General features: G+C 41.0%; 1 protein-coding gene across 1 annotated transcript in view; it reads right to left on the bottom strand.

The window, feature by feature from the left end:
• Positions 1 to 1227: 1227 nt before the first annotated feature.
• LOC150078619 (cysteine-rich secretory protein 2-like) overlaps positions 1228 to 24387 on the bottom strand; it is a 63677-nt gene continuing 40517 nt past the window's right edge. Inside the window, exons 6-9 of the mRNA XM_090383633.1 lie at positions 16355 to 16458; positions 12434 to 12525; positions 8377 to 8526; positions 1228 to 2327 (exon numbers count right to left, since the gene is read on the bottom strand). Coding sequence (XP_090239759.1) covers positions 8384 to 8526; positions 12434 to 12525; positions 16355 to 16458 — 339 coding nt within the window. The 3' untranslated portion in view covers positions 1228 to 2327; positions 8377 to 8383. The remainder of the gene's footprint in view (positions 2328 to 8376; positions 8527 to 12433; positions 12526 to 16354; positions 16459 to 24387) is intronic.

A 24387-nucleotide genomic window follows, 5' to 3' on the forward strand; every position in this document is an offset into this window, starting at 1 on the left:
GAAGCGCGGTGTTAAATTTCGTATATTCAAATGGTCCACGTAAGAAGGGCACTTTCCAGACACTTCAAAGCACTTAACGAAATTATGAGAGTTACTTTCAGAAATTATGCCATTTATGAAAGCCAGTCATTCTGAAAACATCGACCCATTTACAATTATGGCATTGTATAGTGTCCATCTTGATAGCACGCTTGGTCATTACGGAATACCAGACCCTTTACATTTCCGGCTCGCAAGTTACGAGTACCTCGTTTCGCAAACACTGCGTGGTCACAGGTGAGCAATGTCCAGTAGAGTTCTACAAGGTTCAGCTGTTCAGCCTTTTCTGTTCTCATCTCTGTTATTGACTTACCGCGCTTCATCCACATAGGTGGCACGAAAATTAATTTTTGCTGTTGACGTAAAACTTTACTAACCAATCAATGATCAAATGAGACGATGCCCAGGCTGCGATCGATTCTCTATCAGACCGAGCTGCTTAAAATGTTCTTCACATTTTAAGCGGCTCGATTTGCTCTTTCGAAGAAAACTAAACATTTAGAAAATTATTTACGCACGTGTGTACAGTCAGTGACACCATCCTTTCCCGAAACAAAGAGTGACGAGTCGCATTTTCCGTAGGAAGTGATTTTGGATGAACGTAAGTGAAATTGGTTGGAGAAAAGAAAAACGTTTGGAGCTTTGAAAAATCAAATTGAACGCTACAACACATATCCGTCAACTGTCTTTCTGAACTCGTGTTCTGCAACCGGATCTTCTTTTCGAATTGGTGCGCTCTAATCATCGAAATACAACAATTCGATCATCCGAAGCTTCTGATAATAAGAGTTCCACGACAAGTTGCTGAACGTGTTTCCTCTGGATCAACTTCTCTACTAGATCTGCTTCATCTTGCATTCTGTGCACCAGCGACTGGTTGCGTGCAGATTTACGTTCCCCATCAATGAGGATAGATGTAAGGGAACCACGGAGTTCATAAACAAACATAACAAGGATTCAGTCGTGGACCACAAGGACTTCGGCACGGCCATCTGGGATCGGTTATTTTGATGGCTCAACCTGAACTGAAGCTGCTTTCTTATTCCACGCAAAAATACTTCGGAAAAAAAGAAGTGTGAGATAAAATAGTCCCACAAGAGGCCGCTGCTATATCACCAACCTTTTGTAGGACTTTCTTATCACAGATTCTTTACCTGCGACAGGACTCTTTTCCTGGTATAGCACTTTTGTCGATATATTTTATTTTTTTTTTCTTTTCTCATATAACGATAATTGGTTAGATGTGTGTTGAACGCCAAAGCAGCTGAGGTATCAAATATATTGTGTCTGTAATTACGCGAATTCTTCCCAATCCTCGGTGAAGCCACTCCCATCTTTTGAGAAAAGCTCGTGAAAATTTCATCGATGGGATTTAAACAGTCTGCCTTGTCGAAGGGAGTTCTTATAACCCGCGCTACCCTCCAAGACCCAACGATTGAGCCCATGACTGTAAAGTACTTGGTTTCATCGGTAGTTTCGTCTGACTCTGCATAATTTAAAATTTATTTTTAAAATTGAACCCTTTACTCGTTCCGTTTTCTGATTACTGCTCATTTCTTGGGAGTTAAGAAACCTTGAAAGAAATGAAATGGAGCTTGTTCCGAAAGAGTTGTCCCAGCAGTGCGATGACCCATTTTGGTTCCTCCTCGCATCTGATAGTTCGGTTGTAGATTTGACCAGTTTTCCGCGCGGTTTCCAATTGGAGCTTCGACGTGGCATCGGGTGAAAGGTCACTGAAACGCCAATATTTATTTACTAGACAGCGTTTGAATGACTAGACATTGCACTTGACTCAATGTCGTAGAGGTTGGTCACGTTTATAGATTTGGAGTACAGTGTAATCCCCCATTCGTGTTTTTCTTCGAATACTTGAAATTTTCTCCGAAAACATCCGCCTGTCGTGTTTTCATTCCTTCGCTTTGTTTCGAAAGAAAGAAAGAACTGCAAGTTGGTTGCCCAACTCAAAATACCCTTTTAGATATACGGAATAAAATAAAGTTTCTGCGCAGGGCAGAATGTAAGTGAGCTGCAGTGAATGGAACTCTGACATTGTGGCGAGCACAAAAGAACTCCTTGACAGACTCGTAGAACCAGTCGCGTTTAATGGACGCTTGCCGTGGAGAAGAGGTTTCCTTGTCCGCTCGTCGACTCGTGCCAGGCCACGCATATTTACATCGTCGTCCTTTCATAAATTAGGTCGGCTGCGGTGGATGAAGCGAAGGCGATGCAGAAAGAAGCTGAGGAAAGAGCACGTGGTAGTTGCTGGTTCTGCCCAGAAGGAAATGCGACTGAAACGAGAAAACAAATAAGAAAAGAATATAAGTTTCAGCGAATTCTTGGCGAAAAACAAATAAAAAGCATTCCTCGACGAAGATGCCATTACTAAGACACCGGGTTCAACCTAACTGAGTCGAACCTTATACGAATTAAAGCGATTTTGAAATTATCGAATTAATATTTATAACGAACGCGATGTTATACGTAATTTTATTTTAGAGATCTTTTTTTGTTCATTTTATAAAAAGATATCTGCGCAGTGTTTTCTCGTGCAGTATACGATAGGGCAGCGCCTATTCCGGGTCAGGTACGAGTTTACACCCGCAGGCACGAATTCCCGACAGTTCTTTTTGCTAATGTGATTTGCTTTTGAAAAATATTTCGGGAGTGATGTGGACGTAAGTGAATGTGTTTATAGCGTTGCTGAAAAGAATCCTCAACGATCTTAAGTGGGTGATTCCGAGTTGTGGTTCCTTCCACGCAAATCGTCTTATTACCAATCTCCAGATTCAAATCTTCCAGTTAAGAGTTGGCCAAGCGTAAATTTCTTTTTTATTATTTTTTTTACGGGGGTAGGTGTACAGAGCGCGGTTTGTGAAAGTGCAATTCAGTGTCGTCGGCCAAAACATGATGGATTGGATTCCGATATGCCAAATGAGAGGGGTACCCGCGAGTTTACAATTAAAATGAGATTAAATGCCATAGAACAGTTCGCTTCGAAGACTGTAATGCTGAGAAATTCGAGGCCGAACGTTCAAACGCTCGGTGTAAAACCGCTTATTCGCAGAAAATGTGTCCGAATCCACTTTGGGGTCGAGTCGGTTCTGAAAAGAAGAAAATTTTTGCTACAATTTTGAGCTGCCCGTGCAAAAACAAATTTGTCATCAAATTATAGCGCGGCCCGGTTGAATTGAAACACGAAATGGGGTCGGGAGATGGGGGTAGAGGTCACTGAACGATGTCCGGATGCTGATACGGTGATCTCCGTGGCACAAGATCGACCCGTGCGCGTATATCTGACTCCTGTAACAGAGGTGGTCGCTCGAACTGAGCCCCGCACAGTTGCACGTGCTGCAGTGGTGTCGCGTCTGCAGTCCCGTGGATTTTATTTTATTTTTTTGCTCGACCGCGAAACGTCCCCTTCGTTCGCGATGGACGCTTGTCTTTGGGTCGACCACTGGACCGAAGTCGGGCAACGAAACCCGGCTTAAATAAAAGCGCATCCACGAACCGAACCGAATGTACGAGCACCGAATCTCGTGCGTGGGGAAAATTTATTCGGTGGCACTGCCACCGAATAAAGTGAAACGGCGAGGTCCCAAAGAATTACGTGGCGCTCCTCCTTCTAATCGGAGTAGTTCGAGCGTGGCCGATCCTCCGCGTTATCTTCCCACGTCGCAAAATACGTTACAACGGAAGACGAGGCAGAGCTCACGAGCGCTATTTTTAGAACGAAAAAACGGCGAATCCGCGTTTGCGTGTCTGACAGAACCGCAACTGTTTCGTTCACGTACGAATGTCCCGATAAGGAACCGGTCATTACGCGGCGCGCGAGCCATAATAACCGCTCTCAGGACCGCCGTGACACGAACCGTATGGGCTCCTGACCTAAATCCTTTGTTCGGTTGTGTTATCGCCCACCCGCCAACGAGGCAATGACCTCCTTTCTCGCATTTCCGTAAATCTTCGGAAAACAAGACGACGCTGTCTCGCTTCAATGGCAGACCTCGGGTCACCAAAGGGGGGGGGGGGCAGACTCGTCTAATCGACTCGAATGCAATCCGTGGATGTGAAGGTCTTCATTGGGGAGGGTGTGCCTCTCGATGGGAGGGGGGATATCCCTCGAAACTAACTACGCGCAGTTGCGCAACTGTTGTTGTCAGTCCGATGTTTGTGAAGAATTGCGGGAGGGGGAGTGGACTTTCTCCCTTGAAAAGCAGTTTTAACGACGTGATTAGAATTCCGTTCTGAAGACTCCTTCAATGGGGCTGTTAATGATTTTTGTACGATCGCATATGTAATCATTTAATACTTTTTTATGAAAAATCAAAACGAAAAAAAGTCAGCTGATTAAAATGGACAACCGAACTCGCGGTTCGTAAACATTTGAAAACTTTTACAGTTTTATTTTCTCAAAATTTTAAAAGCTAGCAAAAAATACAAAAAATATAGCGAGTGACGCTATTAAAAGATAAAAAATAAAAGTAAATAATTAAATATTTCTAGCAATAAATGACGAGGGTCGCTCGAAAGTGGAAACCAGATCAATCCAAAAGTGCAAAATTAAGACCGACCTCGAAAGAACTGAATGTTAAAAAGGAAAGACAAAAACATTTTTGTCGAGTTTTCTTCGGATAAAAGTGATCCAACAGACAAATGCTTTCGTCGGCAGAACTCGATTTATTCGAGAAGTCTACTACACTACCTTACCAAAAGTATAAGCGCATCATCACGTTTCCCAACTGCTACTGACAGGCCGTTATTCATTTCAATTAGTAACGAACACCAATATTTTTCGCGTAGTTGTATACAACGGTATAATAATAACGAGTATAAATGAATATCGCTGTTTGATACAACTGTATTTTGGGAGTCTAAAAAATAAAATAAAATAAAAACACTCGCTGAAGATACAAAAGAGAATCTATTCAATAACTTTTACATCTTTCGTAGTGAAATGAACAGGTCATGGGGACTCGCTTTAGAGCAGTGGGCCGAAAACCTTTTCCGCCACAAACCCCTTTTAATCTCTAGCTTTACTAGCGGACCCCCAAAATAAAATATCGCTTCGTTTTATGGTACTTAATAATAAAACGTATGGGACCGGTAGACAATATTTTTAAGCCACCTTCTTCATTGGAAAATCGTACAGAACACCCAACTGCAGAATCAAAGAACGTAAATAAGACGTACAATATGGAAGAACCTTGAAATCCGACACAGCCCTACATGCTCCAACGTTGTGACACGTGGGACTCCAATAATACTAGAATCCCCTCAACAGACAACCAGTACAAAACATTTAAAGAAGCCATCTTCATAAAAATGTTCGGAGCTTCATCAGTTAACAGAAAACAAGGATTGGAATTCAACACTCAATATTTCCACCTATTCAACGATTTCTCGATAGAAGACGTGGGAAAAGATAATAGTCCAGATATCCGGAAGAACAGCCCACATACTCGTATATCTCCCTGCAGACCCCCAGAACCAGCCTGCAAAACAACCACAGATGATCTCAGTATGAGAGCAAAGTTCACCCCAAGGCTTCCACTCCAACAAGAACTACTGGATCCAGGATAGTAAAACTTAGCATCTTTCTATTGGTTAATAGATTTAATCCCTCGTCCATACATCAACTGCGCAGCACCTCTTGGCAGTTGCACATCAGGTTCTGGTAGCATCGCGAAGGACGAGTTAACGGCAGCATGGTCTGATGATGGGGTATCCGTAAGATGCCTGAAAAGTCACCTTAAAATGTCTGCGCTTATAAGCTTCATAAACTCGAGTGGTATTAAATATAGTAATTAATCTTCGTGGAAAACAACCACGTAGCGTCCTTTATTAACTATATTAAATTAAATCGTATTAATAATTTATATTATTTAAATAATTTAGAAAATATTACTGGACTGTTTAACGATGTTGCAGAAATATAATAATTACACTAACCAACAAAACATATATTTTGTTGTCCTACTCCGCAATGAAAATATGATTCTGGAGGAAATAAACGCGCTGATTAGGAAAATAACCGTAAAAAGCCTCCATCACGTCTACATCAAAAGATGTTAAAGTTAAGGGATATATGTACAATGCACCTTTGTAATGCGAGTGTAAAAAAAATACATGTTTGGAGGACAGAATCTACAACCCTGAGAACATGTTGCGGTCAGCTAATACTTGGAAAACCTTGGCCTATGCCGTGTCTATGAGTGTACTCCGTCTGGATGGCCACCCTGTATCCCGCGGTGATGTGATACATTGATTCTGGGGAGAGATGGTATTGTCCACATGTCATCTGTAATTGCAGGGTTGCTTGCCGATGTAGTTCCTACTGTTGATTATCTGGTCTTGGGGAAGAGCCTCCCGCTCTTAAGCAATCCGTTCGAAGCCATCTTATCTATGTGGTCTTGATGGTCATTGTAGTGCCTGCCGTGGAGTGTCTTCTTTGACCATTTTGTTCTGTTCGTGTGTTCAGCCTTGCTAAGTGGGTTCTTGTTGAATTGAGCGGTGTATGCTATTTGGCTATCTTCCTTATGGCTTGGTAGATTGGCGCTATGTTTTCCCTAAAGTAGTTCCTCAGGTTCTTAATTGCCACCTTCTCTTGTTCAGTAAAGTCTGTCAAATCCCTCCCTCCTTTCCAGGCAATAGTCAGTCTCTCAATGACCGACTTCAGGTATTGTTAGCAGCTCTTAGTCATCGTTATCCTGGTCGATCTCATAATCTTCTCCAGCTCGGTTTTCGTCCAATCTATGATCCCGAAGTTCCACTATAGAACTGATTACGCAGTTCCAGTATATTAGTACTGGAACTGCGTAAGCATTTATGGCTGTGAACATGTTGTCACCATTCAGCCTTGGTTTTTAACAGTCTTCCCGGTCTCTGAGGGCATTTCTCAATCAGGCAGGCCTTGATCCCCTTGTGTTCTAATTTTTGAGCCTGCCTCATGCCCAAATATTCGTTGGTTTCTCACTTTGTTATGGCTTCAATCTCTTCACTAGTCTTCAGCTGGTAGTTTCGGCCAAATTGATTTTTCTGATGCAGTTCATGGATCTTGCGTTTGGCTAGGCCAAATTGCATCCTGATATCAGGCTGAACTCTTTGGTGATCCAGGGTAGCGGATTGTTGGCTGCCACATAAATCGGATGTTATCTGTGTACATCAGGTGAGGGACGATGTACAGGCTCTTCCTCTCTCTCTCCTTTTATGGTATATCCGTGCTTGCGTTGCTTAGTATGATGAACAGTGGGTTGAGACTAAACAGAAACACAGTGGACTCAGGGCATCCATCTCTTTGGAAGGTTATTTTTATTGGGATCCGTGTGGTAGTGATGTTCTCGACGTTGATGGTGGTCCTCCATTTCTCCATGGTTGCTTCTTGGAAGTGCTTCAGCATTGGGTTGACTTTGTAGATCTCCATTATCTCTATCAGCCAGCTATAGATTATAGAGCCGAAGGCCTTTCGGTAGTCAATGTAAGCTGCGTACAGATTGTCATGCTTCTTGTAAGCTTGCTCCATAACTAGGGCGTCAATGGTCAATTGCTCATATGCTTGCAATCCCTTCTGCTGCTTGATTATGGTGTTCTGGCTGTCCAAGTTATTTGATATCTTCTTGACACCCTAATGGGTATCACAGTATAATCACCATCTTCTCCCCACAGGGTGGAAAATATCTGAGATTGAATCTCGTTAATGACGCGAGGGACATTTGTGTGTCTTCTTCGCAAGGTGGCTGAGTTAGTCGGTAGCATGCGAGGTTAGCGTGGTTTTTTTCCGGGAAACGCGAGTTTTCGTCCAGCAAACAGAAAATCGACCACAGAACATACGCAATTTACAGGCATGTTATTTAAGGCGCAATATATCCTAAGGCTGATGCACCTGAAACCCTACACGAACCTAACCTTCCAGGTTATGCAGCTGGCCAGAATCTTGTACATTGTTGGGAGACAGATGATCCGTCTGTATTTCTCCGGGTTTGTGGTGTCTATATCTTTTAGATAGGTGACTCCTTGAGTCGGACTCTGGGATTATTATTAAATTAGTTCTTAAGACCATGCTATGAATCTTGTACTTGGCAGACACTTTAGGTGGCCTCGCTAATGTGGATATTTAAATAAAGTTCCAGATAATGAAAATCCCTTAGGATTCTGCTAGAACACCAATTTGGAAAAGACGTTGTCCCAGATCGGGAATCCTTAAAATAAGTTCGTTGAAACGATCTGTCTCGAGAAGAGGAAGAGGATGCAGAAAGTAAGGATGCTGAAAAAGAATTGATGTATAGCGGCAGTGCAGGTAATGAGAGTGCATTTAGTGAGGAAAGAAGGAAGTGGGCTTACCTCTTTGCTATCGTATCTTGTCGTTGCAATCACACGTAGCTCTGCACGCACGCTGGCGTTCTTCTTTACGGTCGTCGCACAGCCACGAGTTCCAGGTGGCATTCAGTTCGACGCAATTAACCCACAGGTCTGCATACTGACAGCCATTTGCTAAATAAATAAATGAAATTAGCGAATGCAGTCCTTAATTTATTGTTTTGTTTCTCCGTTCACTTTCTTAAGATTCAAGAACGAAGCCACTCGAGTGTGCGCCGCCCATATCCAACAAGTTCAGCGCCAATCCAATTTTAAAAACTGATTTAAGTTTAAAATTAATGCTCGAGTGGCTTCGTCTTAATTATTATCATTTAGACTAAAAGTTATTTTTAATTATAAAGAGAAATGGTCCTCTAAAACTGCCTTCTATTCATTTGGCTAATCCAACGAGTGAAAACGCTAAGTGGGAAATATCGAAAAGTAATTTTCGGGAAGGGTTTCCGTGCCCTTTAAGCGTTATTTGGAGAGTTCAGTGGACGACCAGAGAGCAGATGAGGTCAGTAAAAGAAAGAAGTTCGCGTGGGATAAAAATGTAAATTATCCGACACCGTGAACACAAGTGGTCTGTAATGGAACCTCATTCAGCGAGTAAAGCATGCTGGGGTAGTCTGGAGTGTTTTGCACGTACAAACCCTAGAAGGGTGTGGTGACTTTATATAGATAGCCGATGAACTAAATCGCTTTTTTTTTTCATCAATATTTATACGAGCATTCTGTTTTCACTAAAAATGTTTATAAGAAAATTTACAGCCTTAAATGGAGGTGGAAAAAAGTTGAGAAGCTGATTGGATTTGTCCGATTTTTAAAGGAAGCAGCGGGAGCGATTACCAAACCCCTGTTTATTTTTTGTCTGTCCGGAATACTGTGGGATCCAAAAGAGTGGAAACGTGCAAATGCCTTAAAGAAAGAAAAAAAGAGAAGCGAAATGGGTAATTACTGTACAAATTCGTTAACTTCGGTTGTAGAAAATATTGTGGAATCCATTAAGGATGAACCGAACAGGAGTGGAACGAAAAAAACCCGGAATGGTTTGATAAAAAGGGAAATCATCTCTTAACTAATCTGGTAAGCTATTATGAGGTGTCTGAAGTGGGCCTCGAGCAGTATAACCTCGGCCGCGTTAACGCTACGGCCAAACCGGCCATGGCCGAGGCCTCACCCGAAGAGGGGCCTCATTTTCGGTGTAAATATTTTCTAAAGTAGCGATAAAAATTTCTAATACTAAGAATAAACCAAGAAAATGTGCAATATAAAAACATTCTTAAACTTAACTTGTTAAGTGTTTAAATTTTATTCTTATACCCGCTTATTGTACTATAAATAAGTTAAGTTTCTATTAAAATTGTTTTTATTATTACTTTATTTTTCAAGTAAAAAACATAACATTTTTGACCTCTTAGTTTACATTTTTATCAAGAAATTATTATTCACAATATAAATATAAAATCCACGTAGTTTTTCTATTTATGTGTATGTGTGATATATATATTAAAGGCATGAAATTTATATATGGCCGGGGGCCTCTTTCATCCTTAACCCTTCCTGAGTGTAACAAAACTTGTACTAGAGGCAAGGCGTTGCTGAATCTCATTTTTGCATTGAAGCAGATCCTAATTTCAGAAGCAGTTTCTTTTCTGCCATCTGATCACAAGGCTCTGAGCTGTCAAATAGACATATCACAGAAGAGTAGTGCATCTACTCTTGTAGTTGATGCACTACTCTTGCCCCAGAAAGCTGAACTTTAGGAGAACAGACTGGCAATTATTAGGACGTAAACTTGATAACATTGATTGGTTCTCATTGCCACTGATCAATGATCTTGACGCAGTCACTGATCATCTTATTAGCAATCTCCTCTATCATTCAATTCCTCTATCATTCGTACCTCTCAATAAAAATTACAGGAACAGATTCCCTCATTGGTTCACGACTGACATAATTGTAAATATCCGAGCCAAAGAGCAGTGCACAAAACACTTCAGTGCGACCCATGAAGAAGCATATATGGCACTGTTCAAGGAACACAGAAACAACATTAAAAGGATGATCAGAAAGCAGTACACTCTTTGTATATTCAGTCAGTTTCACCATTAATGGGGACCTGAAGCCACTTTGGAAAGTGTTTAAACTCCAATAAGTGCTCAGCAGGATCCACGATCATGGATACCGATGGCAACCCCACAACCTGTGACAAAACTAAAGCAGATCTTTTGTTTCTCCTCGTCTTCAGAGAAAACTGCAGCTTTGGCTGCTTCAATTTATCAATTTCAAGTCGTCAAGGATGGTACCCCCAGTAATCTCTCGGTGGATATCACTCAAGCGCTTCGGAAACTTACGAAGGATTTTACTGCTGGCCCAGATAAGATTCCACTTATTTTTTTGGAATAAATGCTTTCCACAACTTAAATACGTAATAATGCATATATTCTTTCTATTATTACAGGTATTTACCCCACTCATTTCAAAGCAGTCAATGGTATCCCTGTCCCACAAAGTATCGCAATCCACTCACTGGAGAATTACCGTCCCATCTGCCTTCTGAACACGCTGGCAAAAATTCACTATCTGAAAGTAGGTTCTAGACACTGTCGATCTGAGAGGACAGGTTAAAGTGATCTACACAGACCTTATTAAGGCCTTTGACAGTGTCCCGCACAATCCTCTTGCTAAAAAAACTAAGCCACTATGGAACACTTCGCCCTCTGCTTTCCAGGTTGATGAGTTATATTTCGTGTCGGAACCATAGTCATCGGACAGGATAATCTCAATGGAATTTTTTCCATCTAGAGGAGTACCACAGGGATCATCTCTTGGACCTATTTTACTCACCATATTTGTCAATGGTCTACCACAATTTGTTGAGAGAGGTGGTATTAAGATTTTAATTTTGCCGATGATGTGAAACTGTATTCAGGTATCAGCAGTCAAGATGATGCAGTTAACCTTCAAATTGCTCATAACGTTTTGCTAATTGGGTTGCTTTAAATGGTCTGGAGGGAAATCCTAGGAAATGCAGCTAAATCTCTTTTGTAGTTTCGAGGAAAACTAAGGCTTTAGTTAATGAATATTACATCAAGGAGATGCCAATTTCCAGAGTTGCCGGAGTTAAAGATCTGGGAGTTACTTTTACCACTGGGTGTGAGTTTGATAAACATGTCAGGAATATATTAAACGAAACTAAATAATTAATTGGCTTCATCAATCTGCAGAAATACAGATTTCGAGATCCTCAGTTCTCTGTGCTCCTATTCAAAGCAACACTCCCTGTACTGGAGTTCGCTGCTCCTATATGAAACCCACACTATACATATTTGATACAGCAAATAGAATAGCTGCAGATGAAATTCATTCACTATCTTTCCAGACCATGTTTTACCACCGAATTTTCTACGCGAATCTCTGTTCTTACTTGAAGCTTCGATCTTTGGAAACTCGGAACTGTTCTCGATCTAAAACGGTTGTACCACATCTTCACTGGTTCATTCTACCTGCCGGATCTTCTATGCCATATTGATCTTCACGCTCCACCGGTGGCTACTAGGCAGAAGGCTACATTCCACACGAGTAACTCTATTTTATTTTATTTTTATTTTATTTTATTTTATTACTCTAGATTACAGATATCCAGGAACTCCTTTAAGAGAACATTGGCACTCACGAACAGGTTTTATCTGGATATGGCCGTAGACAGGAAAGAGTTTCACAGAACTATTTGGAGTAGGTTGGGTGACTGATGGACGAATTCAACGTGTGTGTGTGTGTGTGTGTGTTGCAGCTATACTTACTCTGCGATTTTCCTCGTGGCACTGGACTTATGATGCTTTGGACTTTTCCCGATTGAAATGAACTTTCAATGTGTGTTTTTCTACTGTTTATTTTTATGGTTTGTACAATTTTTTCTTTTTCTGCTTTGTTATTGCACTTTAAATTGGCGCATGCCTGTTGTGTATATTATATGTTAAAATAAATACTTTTTGGCAGTGCTAGTACATTTCAAGAGGAAAGTTACGTCACTACTTACTGCACAGTTTCTGGTACTTGCACTGTCCTGGACATCTCTCGCACGGCTTTCCTGAGGTATAGGGATGGTTGAACCGTTGAGGATTGTTACCACTAGGTAGCAAATAAATTAGATTCGTTAGTGTCAGGAATTGCACCGAAAACTTGGAAAATACATAAAATATGACTGAAGATCTAAGAACTTAAAAAGAACGCGAACTATACTTGGTGTGTGTGCTGACTTGTGTGTCTTTGCCATGTGGTGCAAAGAAGCTGCAGGCTTTTGCCGCACTGCAAACAAAAAAAAATGTATAAGGAAATACAAAAATTGTGCGCTTCTTTCCTCGTGTAGGTAACAATGCAGTTGGCCTTTGAATTTCCTCAATCTGTCAACCTCAGCTACCCGTGGAGGCAACTTGTTCGGGAATCAACGACTCGCTGTCTAAAAGACCACTCCTACAATCCAGTTAAACGTCTTTCCCTAATTCTGTATTTCTTCATAACAGTGAAAATTCCGCCTTCATTTCTAACCCCTCTCAGAGCCTAACAAACCTCAATCAGGTCAACTCTGAGATGCCTGGTTGCCGAGCTCCGTAACCTACATGTACATTCTTTTCTCGTACAGTTGCCGTTTTGCCGATCTCACACGCGAGTTGCCTTTGGATCTTTTCTTTGGATCCTTTCAAGAAGCTCGATGTCTCTTTCAGATGAGCTCTCCATACTTACTTCTTCGGTAACTTGGGCTCCTAGGGGCACAGTTCTCGATAAATGGTCATCCTTCACAGAAATTAGCTTTCCGAAATGGCACCGTACATTGTCCATCTGCGTTGCCTTTGCTTTGGTTTTCATCCTATTGGTATTTCAGTTTCCTAGGGATTGAGTTACCCTCTCCCTTTAATTGGTTCATAATGCTATTTGGTAGGATAACTTTTGGTTTTTCCAATCCCTAAAAAAAAAAAACCACGATTTTTTCTTTATGAAAACAGGAAAGGTGTTAGTACTATAGTTCCAGCTGAGCAAGCTGGCTTTAGGACAGGATTCTCAACTATGGATCACCTTCACGTAATATCACAGCTAAAAAGAGAGAAAGCAAATGAATACAAAACACCATTATGCCTGGTATTTGTGGATTATGAAAAGGCATTGGACTCCATACAGCATAGGGCAATGTTTCGAGCACTGGAAAGACAAGGCATAGATACTCCATATATTATGATTTTGAAGAAAATATATGAGAGTGCTACCTCCTTTATTAGACTAGACAAAGACAGTAGCAAATTTAAAATCGAGAAAGGAGTTCAACAAGGAGACACAATATCTCCGAAGCTGTTTACTGCTGCCCTTGAGGAAGCTTTCAGAAGATTAGACTGGTCGCAGAAAGGAGTCAATGGGAATGGAGAGTACCTAAACCATTTACGATTTGCAGATGACATTGTGGTCATAAGCCACGATCCCAAAGAATTAGAGGAAAATCTTAATCAGTTATGCACAGTTAGTAAGGATTTTGGACTAAAGATGAATATGGCTAAAACAAAAGTAATGATGAACAAGTATGCCACGGAAAGGGAAATAATGATTGAAGGAGCAGTAATTGAAAAGGTGGAGTCATATACTTATCTGGGACAAGTTATTAGCTGTAATAATGATAAATGGCTGGAAGTCAAGAGAAGAATAAATTTTGGATGGATGGCATTCAGGAAATATAGTCACATACTGAAGAGCAATATCCCAGTTTGTCTGAAACGTAAAATAATGAATCAATGTATACTGCCCACCATGACTTATGGAAGTGAAACTTGGGCACTCACCAAAAGAATGGAAGTAAAGTTAAGAACTACACTGCGAAGAATTAAATGAATTATATTGGGAATCAGACTGATAGATAAGAAGAGAAACACATGGATTAGGCAGCAAACTCAAGTAAAGGACATTCTTATCAAAACCAAAGAACTAAAATGGTCTTGGGCAGGACACAGTTCGAAGATATGATGACAGATGGACTAAGAAAATAACAGAACAGTAGCCAAGAGCAACTAAAAGGTAACTTGGAAGACAACAACCCAGATGGACAATTCAAATTCAAGAGTTCGTGGATGTCCATTGCACAAAACAGAACTTACTAGAAAGTTGCAGGATGAAGAGAGGCCTTCATCCTGCAGTGGATTGAAAATAGCTGATGATGATGACTATAGGTCCTAACAGCGTCTCTTTTCATGGGTTGTTGTTTGGTTTTTAGGAGCATTAGCAACTAAGGCCATATTGCTCCGGGAATATGCGGTGGTCATTCCCTGACTTTTCCGCATCCTCCGTATTTGGTGGTGACGGGCTCGAACACCAGTCTAATCAAGAAACGTATGCTACGCACTGCTGCTCCTTCCCACCTGGATACGGAGGCGCCTCTTTTCATGGGAGCTGCCCATAAGCCAAAATTCAGCAACTGGAATCAGCGGTCCCTTCCTGCATGGTGCAACGAACGCTGAAATTGGTTCATAGGGCGATGTAAATCAGTTCTTTGTAGTGACAACTGGACTGATGTCCTGTACCATACCGCTGCTGTTGTTAAATGATTGTTCACGAGGGCAGAGTCCTGACCTGAACCCTGTCAGGTAAACTTATGGGAAGAACCGGATCGGTGGGTGAGAGCTAGGCTAACACGTCTCACGTCATTAGTTGAACTGGTCACTGGTCTGCAGGACGAAGTAAGAACTAAGTCTGTGCTGTGTTCCGTTCTCTGGCTTTCCACCAGCTAACTGTAGAGTGCAGCGAGCCCAGGAGGGTGGAGTGCACGATAGCCGCCAAGTAGTAATGACACACTACTGAATAACCTGCCCAGTATATCTGAAATCAACATATTTTTGATTCAGAATATTTTGATAGATCTCAAATGCTATGGAACAGTTCCTCCCAACCCACTTTTCCATTTTAAACCAAACTTGAGCTGTCACGACATCAGCTCCAGGCGATATGCATGTTTGGCTCCTAGTTTGCCGTGAGCGTGACAGATATTTTCCTTTATGTTCTCAATTTATTCTTCAACAATTCAAGAACTTTTGCGATTCACTGGTGGAGACACCAACGGTGCAGTACGTTCTTCAGCATCAGATGAATGTCACTTTCTGTTACGAAACTTCACCAATTAATTCAAAGATGACGTTCTTAGTCTTCCTCAGCTAATATGGCATCTCACAGACGCCACTTTTTAAAATGTTTCTCTAATTGTTCTGAATTTGTAGATGAACTCGAATAATTCAGTACCTTTGCCCACCAATATTCTCTAACTTCTTATACTGTATTTCCTGCTGTCATTTCAGTACACTGTACTGCTACGAATTACGAGACATTAAATTTTTATTTGTCGTTTAACAGACGCCAGGTGAGCAAAAGCATCCATCTGTAATCTAGATAACTCCGACGTGGCGTCTGTAAGACGCCAACGACAGGTGTCTGATCTTGCCGCAGAGCTTTGACTTCACTGGCGAACTGTAAAGGACTCAAGTAAAGGACATTCTTATCAAAACTAAAGAACTAAAACGGTCTTGGGCAGGACACGTAGTTCGAAGACACGATGACAGATGGACTAAGAAAATAACAGAATAGTAGCCAAGAGCAACTAAAAGGTAACCTGGAAGACAACAACCCAGATGGACAATTCAAATTCAAGAGTTCGTGGGTGTCCATTGCACAAAACAGAAGTTAGTGGAAAATGTTCAAGTTGCATCTGTCAGATGCCACGCGAAGGTTTGTTTCAATCCATAAATTCTAAAAAATAGGATAAACTTTTTTGTTATTATTGGTTTTATTATTTTATTTCTTTTCTTTTGATATTTTTAATTGAGTTTAGCAGATTATAATGAATAGATCGTTTATGATTAGAAACAAAAGAGGTGTTAAAGTGAAGGCTCAAATGACTTCGTTAGATAAATAATGGCGCGGTAATACTCACATGGGGCAGTAGTTGCACACGTAGTTGTAGAAAGGTTTCTTCACTCCTTCTTTGTCGCAGTAGTGGAAGCCACACCCAATCTTGTGGCTGCTGTGCCACACCATCTAAAGAAATGAGAAACCTACTTTAAAAACATTGGTGGACGCAAGCAACAAACTACGCTTTCTGTAAGCAAATTTGACTGCTTTTCTTTTTTGCAATTGCTCGAAGTTAAATCAAGGGACTGTCGATGTTTCTGAGCTAATATGGACATCGGGAAAGGAGGCTGTGAGGAAGTAAGCAGGCCACGCACGCACGCACGCACCATTTTTCTTTGGGAGGACTGACGACCAGAGCCTCTGCTTTAGCGGCCCCCGCCTCCAAGGTGCGCACCTGAAATACTTTCTGTCCTGGAATTGGTTTTTTACAGCATTAATTTCAATATTACTCGATTATTTTTAAAAATTAGATGAATGGGCATTTTGAAAGCAGCGGTTGGTTTTGAATGTAATGTTCAGAAATCGTGCAGAACATTAAACAAAGCAGAACAAATTCGGGCGACGGCCCTCAATTACTAGTGAAAGCAGCGCGATGTATCTGAGCTGAAATGGATGTGTCCCTGGCACTCGATCTTTAATTAGCCATTAAAAAGAAGATTGCGTTGTACAAATGGCAGACTCGCCGCTCTTTGTGAAGCCGGGCTACCTCCTTTGTATGCTCTGCGTCTAATAGTAATTCTCAATTAACATTATTCTTAATTATCATTCTTAATACTGAGTTGAATGTTAAGGCCATCTTCCCATCCAAGTTGTCTAACAGTATGCGCAGTAAAAGGGTATGTGGGCCTCGGTTTCACCACGTCGTGCCCACTGAATTTCACCGATCTCAGCCTGCTGAAGTTGCACTTTTCTCCCCATTCGTATTCATCACCACCGAGTGGACCCCGAGGTGATTTTTTAGCCAAATACGGAAAAGGGCGTTTACGACATGACCGTGTCTCTGATAGAAATCAAAATCCCCCTTCTGTACATGCTCAGTACACGCGACATTCGCCGCAAGAGATGTATTTTTTTTTTTTTTTTGGCTGATGCTTGCTAGTATACTGGTGTAGTGTGAAAACCTTAAGGACCAACACTATTTCTAAAGGTTACAACCACAAAATCTTTACTTCAGGTATTCTTTACTGATGAGGGTAGATTCGGTCTCAGCAGTGATTCTGGACATCAGCTAATCAGGCGAAAGATTGGCACACGGAAACACCCCGAACACATCACTGAAAGGGATCGATATGGCAGTCGAAGTGTTCTCGTCTGGGGAGGCGTTATCTTGGATGGACGTACACAACTTCAGATACTGTAACCGGTGCACGCTACTGTACTGAGGTAATCCTTCCCCGTGTGCGTCTGTTCCGAGGTGCCATTGGCCTCGAGTTCGTGTTTATGGATGACGACGCCACACCCCATCGAACTGCAGCTGTTGATATGCTTTTGGAAAGTGAGGACATTGTTCGTATGGATTGGCCTGCCCGTTCCCAACGATCTAAATCCCATCAAGCACATATGTGACGCTCTGGAGAGATGCCTAGCGGCACGTCCACACCCACCAGAAAATGTTCACCAGATGAAGATGGCGCTAACAGAGGAATGGTTGACGATGTTACCTCAAGAACTTATCAACAACATTGTTCTAAGTATGGACAGGCGTTGCATCGACATTAGGGGTGGCCATATCTCCTACTGAGGACCACCTATTCCCTTTGTTCCATCTTTGGCAGTGATGCATCTGTATCATGGCAGCCAGTGCTATGTTGCCATTTTTGAATAAAGTCCCTCTGTACCATTTTTCTTCCGTTGTTGTTTCAGTTGTTGTTTCTTTGATCATTTCTGTACCTCACGAGGTTCCTTTGGCATGCTTTTCCCATATCCAGGCCACTGTTATGAGAAGCTACAAGTGAAAACTTGACTGGTCCTTAAGTTTTGCACACCAGTGTAGTATAAGCTTGTGTTGTACAGTAGCATAGAAAGAAAGCGACATGCAATAAAGCATTCTTGCACAACTACTACTTTGCTAATGCTTGATATTCTGCGAAATTGGATGCAACTCTCCCATCACAGCACCATTTCGACTGGTGAGAGCTGGAACCCGAGTAAGCCCTCTCTCACACTCTTTCGCTGTTACCAGGCCCGTTTGCTAACGAAGGACAGTCACGTTGCAGCGTGTAGTGACTGGCCATGCGTGGAGTTAAGCTGACTTCCTCTCCACTTTAAATAATCCATCTCCGTTAACACGACATCCCCTTATCTGCCTGCCTCACAATGCAACCGCCTCTCAATACGCTGTCTCAATTTCGATATCGGATGTCAGCAGAGAGAGAGAAGAGAGAGAGAGAGAAATCACTTCCTGTGAGAAACGAACTGGCACGATTTCTCCTTTCTTTTTATTGTTCTTTACTTATAAGCAATTAAGCTTCCTCTGCAGTAAATTGCATGGGAACCAAAAGGAAACGAACAATAATGACTTAATTGAGAGAGAGAGAGAGAGAGAGAGAGAGAGAGAGAGAGAGAGAGAGAGAGAGAGAGAGAGAGAGAGAGAGAGAGATTTTAACTCTTAACTGGTATCATTCAATCAAAAACCCGAAAAATCATTGTTATTCTGTAAGCTGCTCTAATAATCAAGACTGAATGCAAAGGTGGTGTAATCTCGTCAAAAGACGTTTTTACGCCATTACTATTCTGACATTGAAACCTGGCTGATTTTAGACATTTTGCATTACAGAGCCGTTTCACAAAAGTGAGTATTTCTTTGAGGATCGCACTTCGATGTGGTCGGAAGTGATGACTCAACCTACCAAAGTTACCGAATCCAAGATGAGGAATCAGATGAGTCCAAACAGATACTAGGAGGTAGATGACCCTCACCATCTTCATCATCAGCCATCAACCAATCCACTGCAGAATGACGGCCTCTCCAGCAACTTTCCAGTTCTGTTTTGTGCAATGAAAATCTATTTACTACTCACAAACTCATGAATTTCATCTGTCCATCTACGCCATTGTATTCCAGATTTTCTTCTAGCTCCTCTTGGGTACCATTCTCTTATTTTCTTAGTCCATCTGTCATCATGTCTTCGAGCTATGTGTCCTGCCCAAGACCATTTTAGTTCTTTAGTTTTGATAAGAATGTCCTATACTTGAGTTTGCTGCCTAATCCATGTGTGTCTCTTCTTATCTAACAGTCTGATTCCCAGTATAATTCGTTCCATTCTTCGCTGTGTAGTTCTCAGCTTCTCTTCCATTCTTTTGGTGAGTGCCGAAGTTTCTCTTCCATAAGCCATAGTGGAGAGTACACATTGGTTCATTATTTTACGTTTCAGACAAACTGGGATATTGCTCTTCAGTATGTGACTGACTGTATTTCCTGAATGCTATCCATCCAAAATTTATTCTTCTCTTGACTTCCAGCCATTTATCATTATTACAGCTAATAACTTGTCCCAGATAAGTATATGACTCCACCTTTTCAGTTGTTGATCTTTCAATGTGTATATACCTTTTTGTGACATACTTGTTCATCATTACTTTTGTTTTAGCCCTATTCATCTTTAGTCCAAAATCCTTACTAACTGTGCATAACTGATTAAGATTTTCCTCTAATTCTTTGGGATCATGGCTTATGACCATAATGTCATCTGCAAATCGTAAATGGTTTAGGTACTCTCCGTTCACATTGACTCCTTTCTGCGACCAGTCTAATCTTCTGAAAGCTTCCTCAAGGGCAGCAGTAAACAGCTTCGGAGATATTGTGGATAATATATGGGGTGTCTATGCCTTGTCTTTCCAGTGCCCGAAACATTGCCTTATGCTGTATGGAGTCAAATGCCTTTTCATAATCCACAAATGCCAGGCATAATGGTGTTTTATATTCATTTGCTTTCTCTCTTTTTAGCTGTGATATTACGTGAAGGTGATCCATAGTTGGGAATCCTGTCCTAAATCCAGCTTGCTCTTTCTCATCAAGTATTCTTTCTAATCAGTTAGTAATGAGCCTCGTGAACAACTTGTAGATGTGAGATAACAAGCTAATTGGTCTATAATTTCCAATTTCTGATTTATCTCCTTTCTTATGCAGCAAAACTATGATTGCATTATTCCACTGCTTAGGCATCACACCTTTTCTAATGCACTTTGCGAAGAGCCTTGCCAGTTTTTGTGTTATGTCTCTTCCTCCCAATTTTAACAACTCTACAGTAACTTCATCTTCCCCCGGGGCTTTCCGATTCTTCATTTTCTTCAATGCATGTTCTACCTCATCAGCAAGAATATCGGGTATGTCGTATGTGTTGCTACTTTGCAATCCATGTTCCCCACTGCTGGTATCATTCCCTCGCTCCTTGTATAATTCTCTATAGTAGTCTTCTGCTATTTGAATTATGCCTTCTCTGCTGTTTATAAGTACACTATCGCTATTCTTCAGTTTCACTATCATTTGTCTTTCTGTATTACTGCTCATGGCTGCTGATTTAAATCCTTTGTTTCCCCTTAATGCTTGTTCTACTTTTCTTGTGTTAAATCTTCTTATGTCCTCTCTGAGTCTCTTTCTAATGGCTTTGCATAACTCAGTACACTCAAATTTCTCCCTGTCGGTGTTTTTCTTGCTCTTCATTTGTCGTCTTCGGTTCATCATGACAAGTGTTTCTTGACAAATTTTTTCTTCTTTGGATTTCTTTTTTCCCTGTAGGCTTCTTGGGCTTTATCACTTTCAGAAAGTTGTAATATTCCTCGTCGATATCTTGGTCCTGAGCAGTCTGCAGAAGCTCAAACTTGTTCTTAAGTTCAAGTACTACAGCTTTTATTCCTCTTCTGTTATCTCAAAGAGTCAGTTTTTTTTTTCTTTTCTTACATCTGTATCAAGTGTGCATCTTACGATTCTGTGAACACTTCAACATTTAACATCATTCACGATATATTTTCTGTTAGTGAGGATGAAGTCGATTTCATTAGTTGTTAATCCATTTGGGCTCTTCCAAGTCCACTTTCTGTTCACCCATTTCTTGAAAAAAAGTTTTCACTATTAACATTCCTCGAGATTCTGCAAATTCCACAACTTTTTTACCAATTCCAAAATTTCCTGTAGTTCCCCTTTCTGCGCTGTTTTGTCTTTGTCCAACCTTAGCATTGAAATCCCCCATAATAATTAATGTATTGAGTTTTCTGCTCATCTAGAAGACTCTCAATTTCGGTGTACACCTCTTCATCATCATGGGTCGACGGTGGTGCAATAATGATTATAACCTTTAGCTTGTACCTCTTAGAAATTCTGAGAAGTAGTTCTGACACTCTTGGTGATGTACTTTTGAATTCCAAAATGTTGTTTTTTTATATCTTTATGGACCAGAAACCCAACTCCACCTTCACTCCTTTCACTGTTTTCATTGGTGTACAGCAGATTTCCACTTGATAAACTTATAAGTGATTCATTTCTTCTTCTTGTTTCAGCCAAACCGATGATATTCAAATTCACATTTTCTAATTCTTTTCCAGCTCTAATATCCTGTCTTCACCGATGAGTGATCGTACGTTATAACAGGCCAAGTTCAATTTCCGTGCATGGCAGCCTGGTCGTACCCAGAGATTCTTAGCACCCCCTGCTTCCACTCTGATCCTCTCGCTGCCGTAAGAGGGAGAGTGAAAGCTGCTGGGGACCGAGGGCCATTTGTTTCGTCTTACTGTCATGTGCTGGAGGGTTTGGTCCTTTCCTCTTCACTCTGACAAGGCATCTTAAAGAGAACCACTCTACGCGTTCATTGCCACCTTAGTGACGTAACAGGGCTTACCTTCGAGAAGGTGTGCATGAGTGGATTTTAGGAAGGCAGGCCAACCAGACTTCTCCTAAATCTTCTGAAATGGAAAGATATTGGATCCATCAGTGTTTTAGAATGAGTGTCTGATAACACACAAAATGCCTGTTGCGAGGAAATGATGCCAGCAGTGGGGAAGATGGATTGCAAAGTAGCAACACATACGACATACCCGATATTCTTCCTGATGAGGTAGAACATGCATTGAAGAAAATGAAGAATCAGAAAGCCCCGGGGGAAGATGAAGTTACTGTAGAGTTGTTAAAATTGGGAGGAAGGGACATAACACAAAAACTGGCAAGGCTCTTCACAAAGTGCATTAGAAAAGGTGTGACGCCTAAGCAGTGGAATAATGCAATCATAGTTTTGCTGCATAAGAAACGAGATAAATCAGAAATTGGAAATTATAGACCAATTAGCTTGTTATCCCATATCTCCAAGTTGTTCACTAACAGATTAGAAAGAATACTTGATGAGAATCACCCGATAGAGCAAGCTGGCTTTAGAACAGGATTCTCAACTATGGATCACCTTCACGTAATATCACAGCTAAAAAGAGAGAAAGGAAATGAATATAAAACCCCATTATGCCTGGCATTTGTGGATTATGAAAAGGCATTTGACTCCATACAGCATAAGGCAATGTTTCGGGCACTGGAAAGACAAGGCATAGATACTCCATATATTATGATTTTGAAGAAAATATATGAAAGTGCTACATCCTTTATTAGACTAGACAAAGACAGTAGGAAATTTAAAATCAAGAAAGCAGTTCGACAAGGAGACACAATATGTCCGAAGCTGTTTACTGCTGCCCTTGAGGAAGCTTTCAGAAGATTAGACTGGTCGCAGAAAGGAGTCAATGTGAACGGAGAGTACCTAAACCATTTACGATTTGCAGATGACATTGTGTTCACAAGCCACGATCCCAAAGAATTAGAGGAAAATCTTAATCAGTTATGCAGAGTTAGTAAAGATTTTGGTCTAAAACAAAAGTAATGATGAAGAAGTATGCCACAGAAATGGACATAATGATTGAAGGAGCAGTAATTGAAAAGGTGGAGTCAAAAGTGGGCAAACCATAAGCACCATCTCCCTCAACAGTTAAGAACTACGCAGCTCTCTGAGCAGCTGAAACTGCAGCGTTTACCAGACATCATTGCCTGGAAACGATTAATAACTACAATCAAAATGATGACTGGCACGATATCATCACCATGCTTCTGGCAGCTTTGCGAGTGGCACATCCCGCCATCTGCATTAAGAGGCACAAAATCCTTGAGAATGAAGACCAACAGACTGAAGATGGGTTTATATCCGCCAGTGCGTTAGAATCAATTCAGTTCTTTAACAAGTATAGGAATTGACATACTGTTCGTGTATATTTAAACTTTCTTGTATTTAAACATTCTTTGATTCATATTTTATGGTAATCCCCTGACATTTTCTGCCGTGAAGGGAATTTGTCTCTTACCAATGTACACCTATATTTTAATTTTGCTAGGACAAATAAAGATTTAATTATTTATATACTTATCTGGGACAAGTTATTAGCTGTAATAATGATAAATGGCTGGAAGTCAAGAGAAGAATAAATTTTGGATGGATAGCATTCAGGAAATATAGTCACATACTGAAGAGAAATATCCCAGTTTGTCCGAAAAGTAAAATAATGAATCAATGTGTACTCCCCACCATGACTTATGGAAGTGAAACTTGGACACTCACCAAAAGAATGGAAGAGAAGCTGAGAACTACACAGCGAAGAATGGAACGAATCATATTGGGAATCAGACTGTTAGATAAGAAGAGAAACACATGGATTAGGCAGCAAACTCAAGTAAAGGACATTCTTATCAAAACTAAAGAACTAAAATGGTCTTGGGCAGGACACATAGCTCGAAGACATGATGACAGATGGACTAAGAAAATAACAGAATTGTATCCAAGAGGAGATAAAAGAAAACCTGGAAGACAACGGAGATGGACAGACGAAAAGAGTTCATAGGTAGTAAATGGATGGCCACTGCACAAAACAGATGGAACTGGAAAGTTGCTGGAGGCCTTCATCCTGCAGTGCATTGAAAATGGCTGATAATGAGCCATCTGGATATCTGGTCTTATTCGATGTTCCTCTCTCTCTCTCTCTCTCTCTCTCTCTCTCTCTCTCTCTCTCTCTCTCTCTCTCTCTCTCTCT

This window comes from Mastigoproctus giganteus, chromosome 10 (assembly GCF_048544385.1).
Source record: "Mastigoproctus giganteus isolate SK-2022 chromosome 10, ASM4854438v1, whole genome shotgun sequence".
NCBI lineage: Eukaryota > Metazoa > Arthropoda > Arachnida > Uropygi > Thelyphonidae > Mastigoproctus > Mastigoproctus giganteus.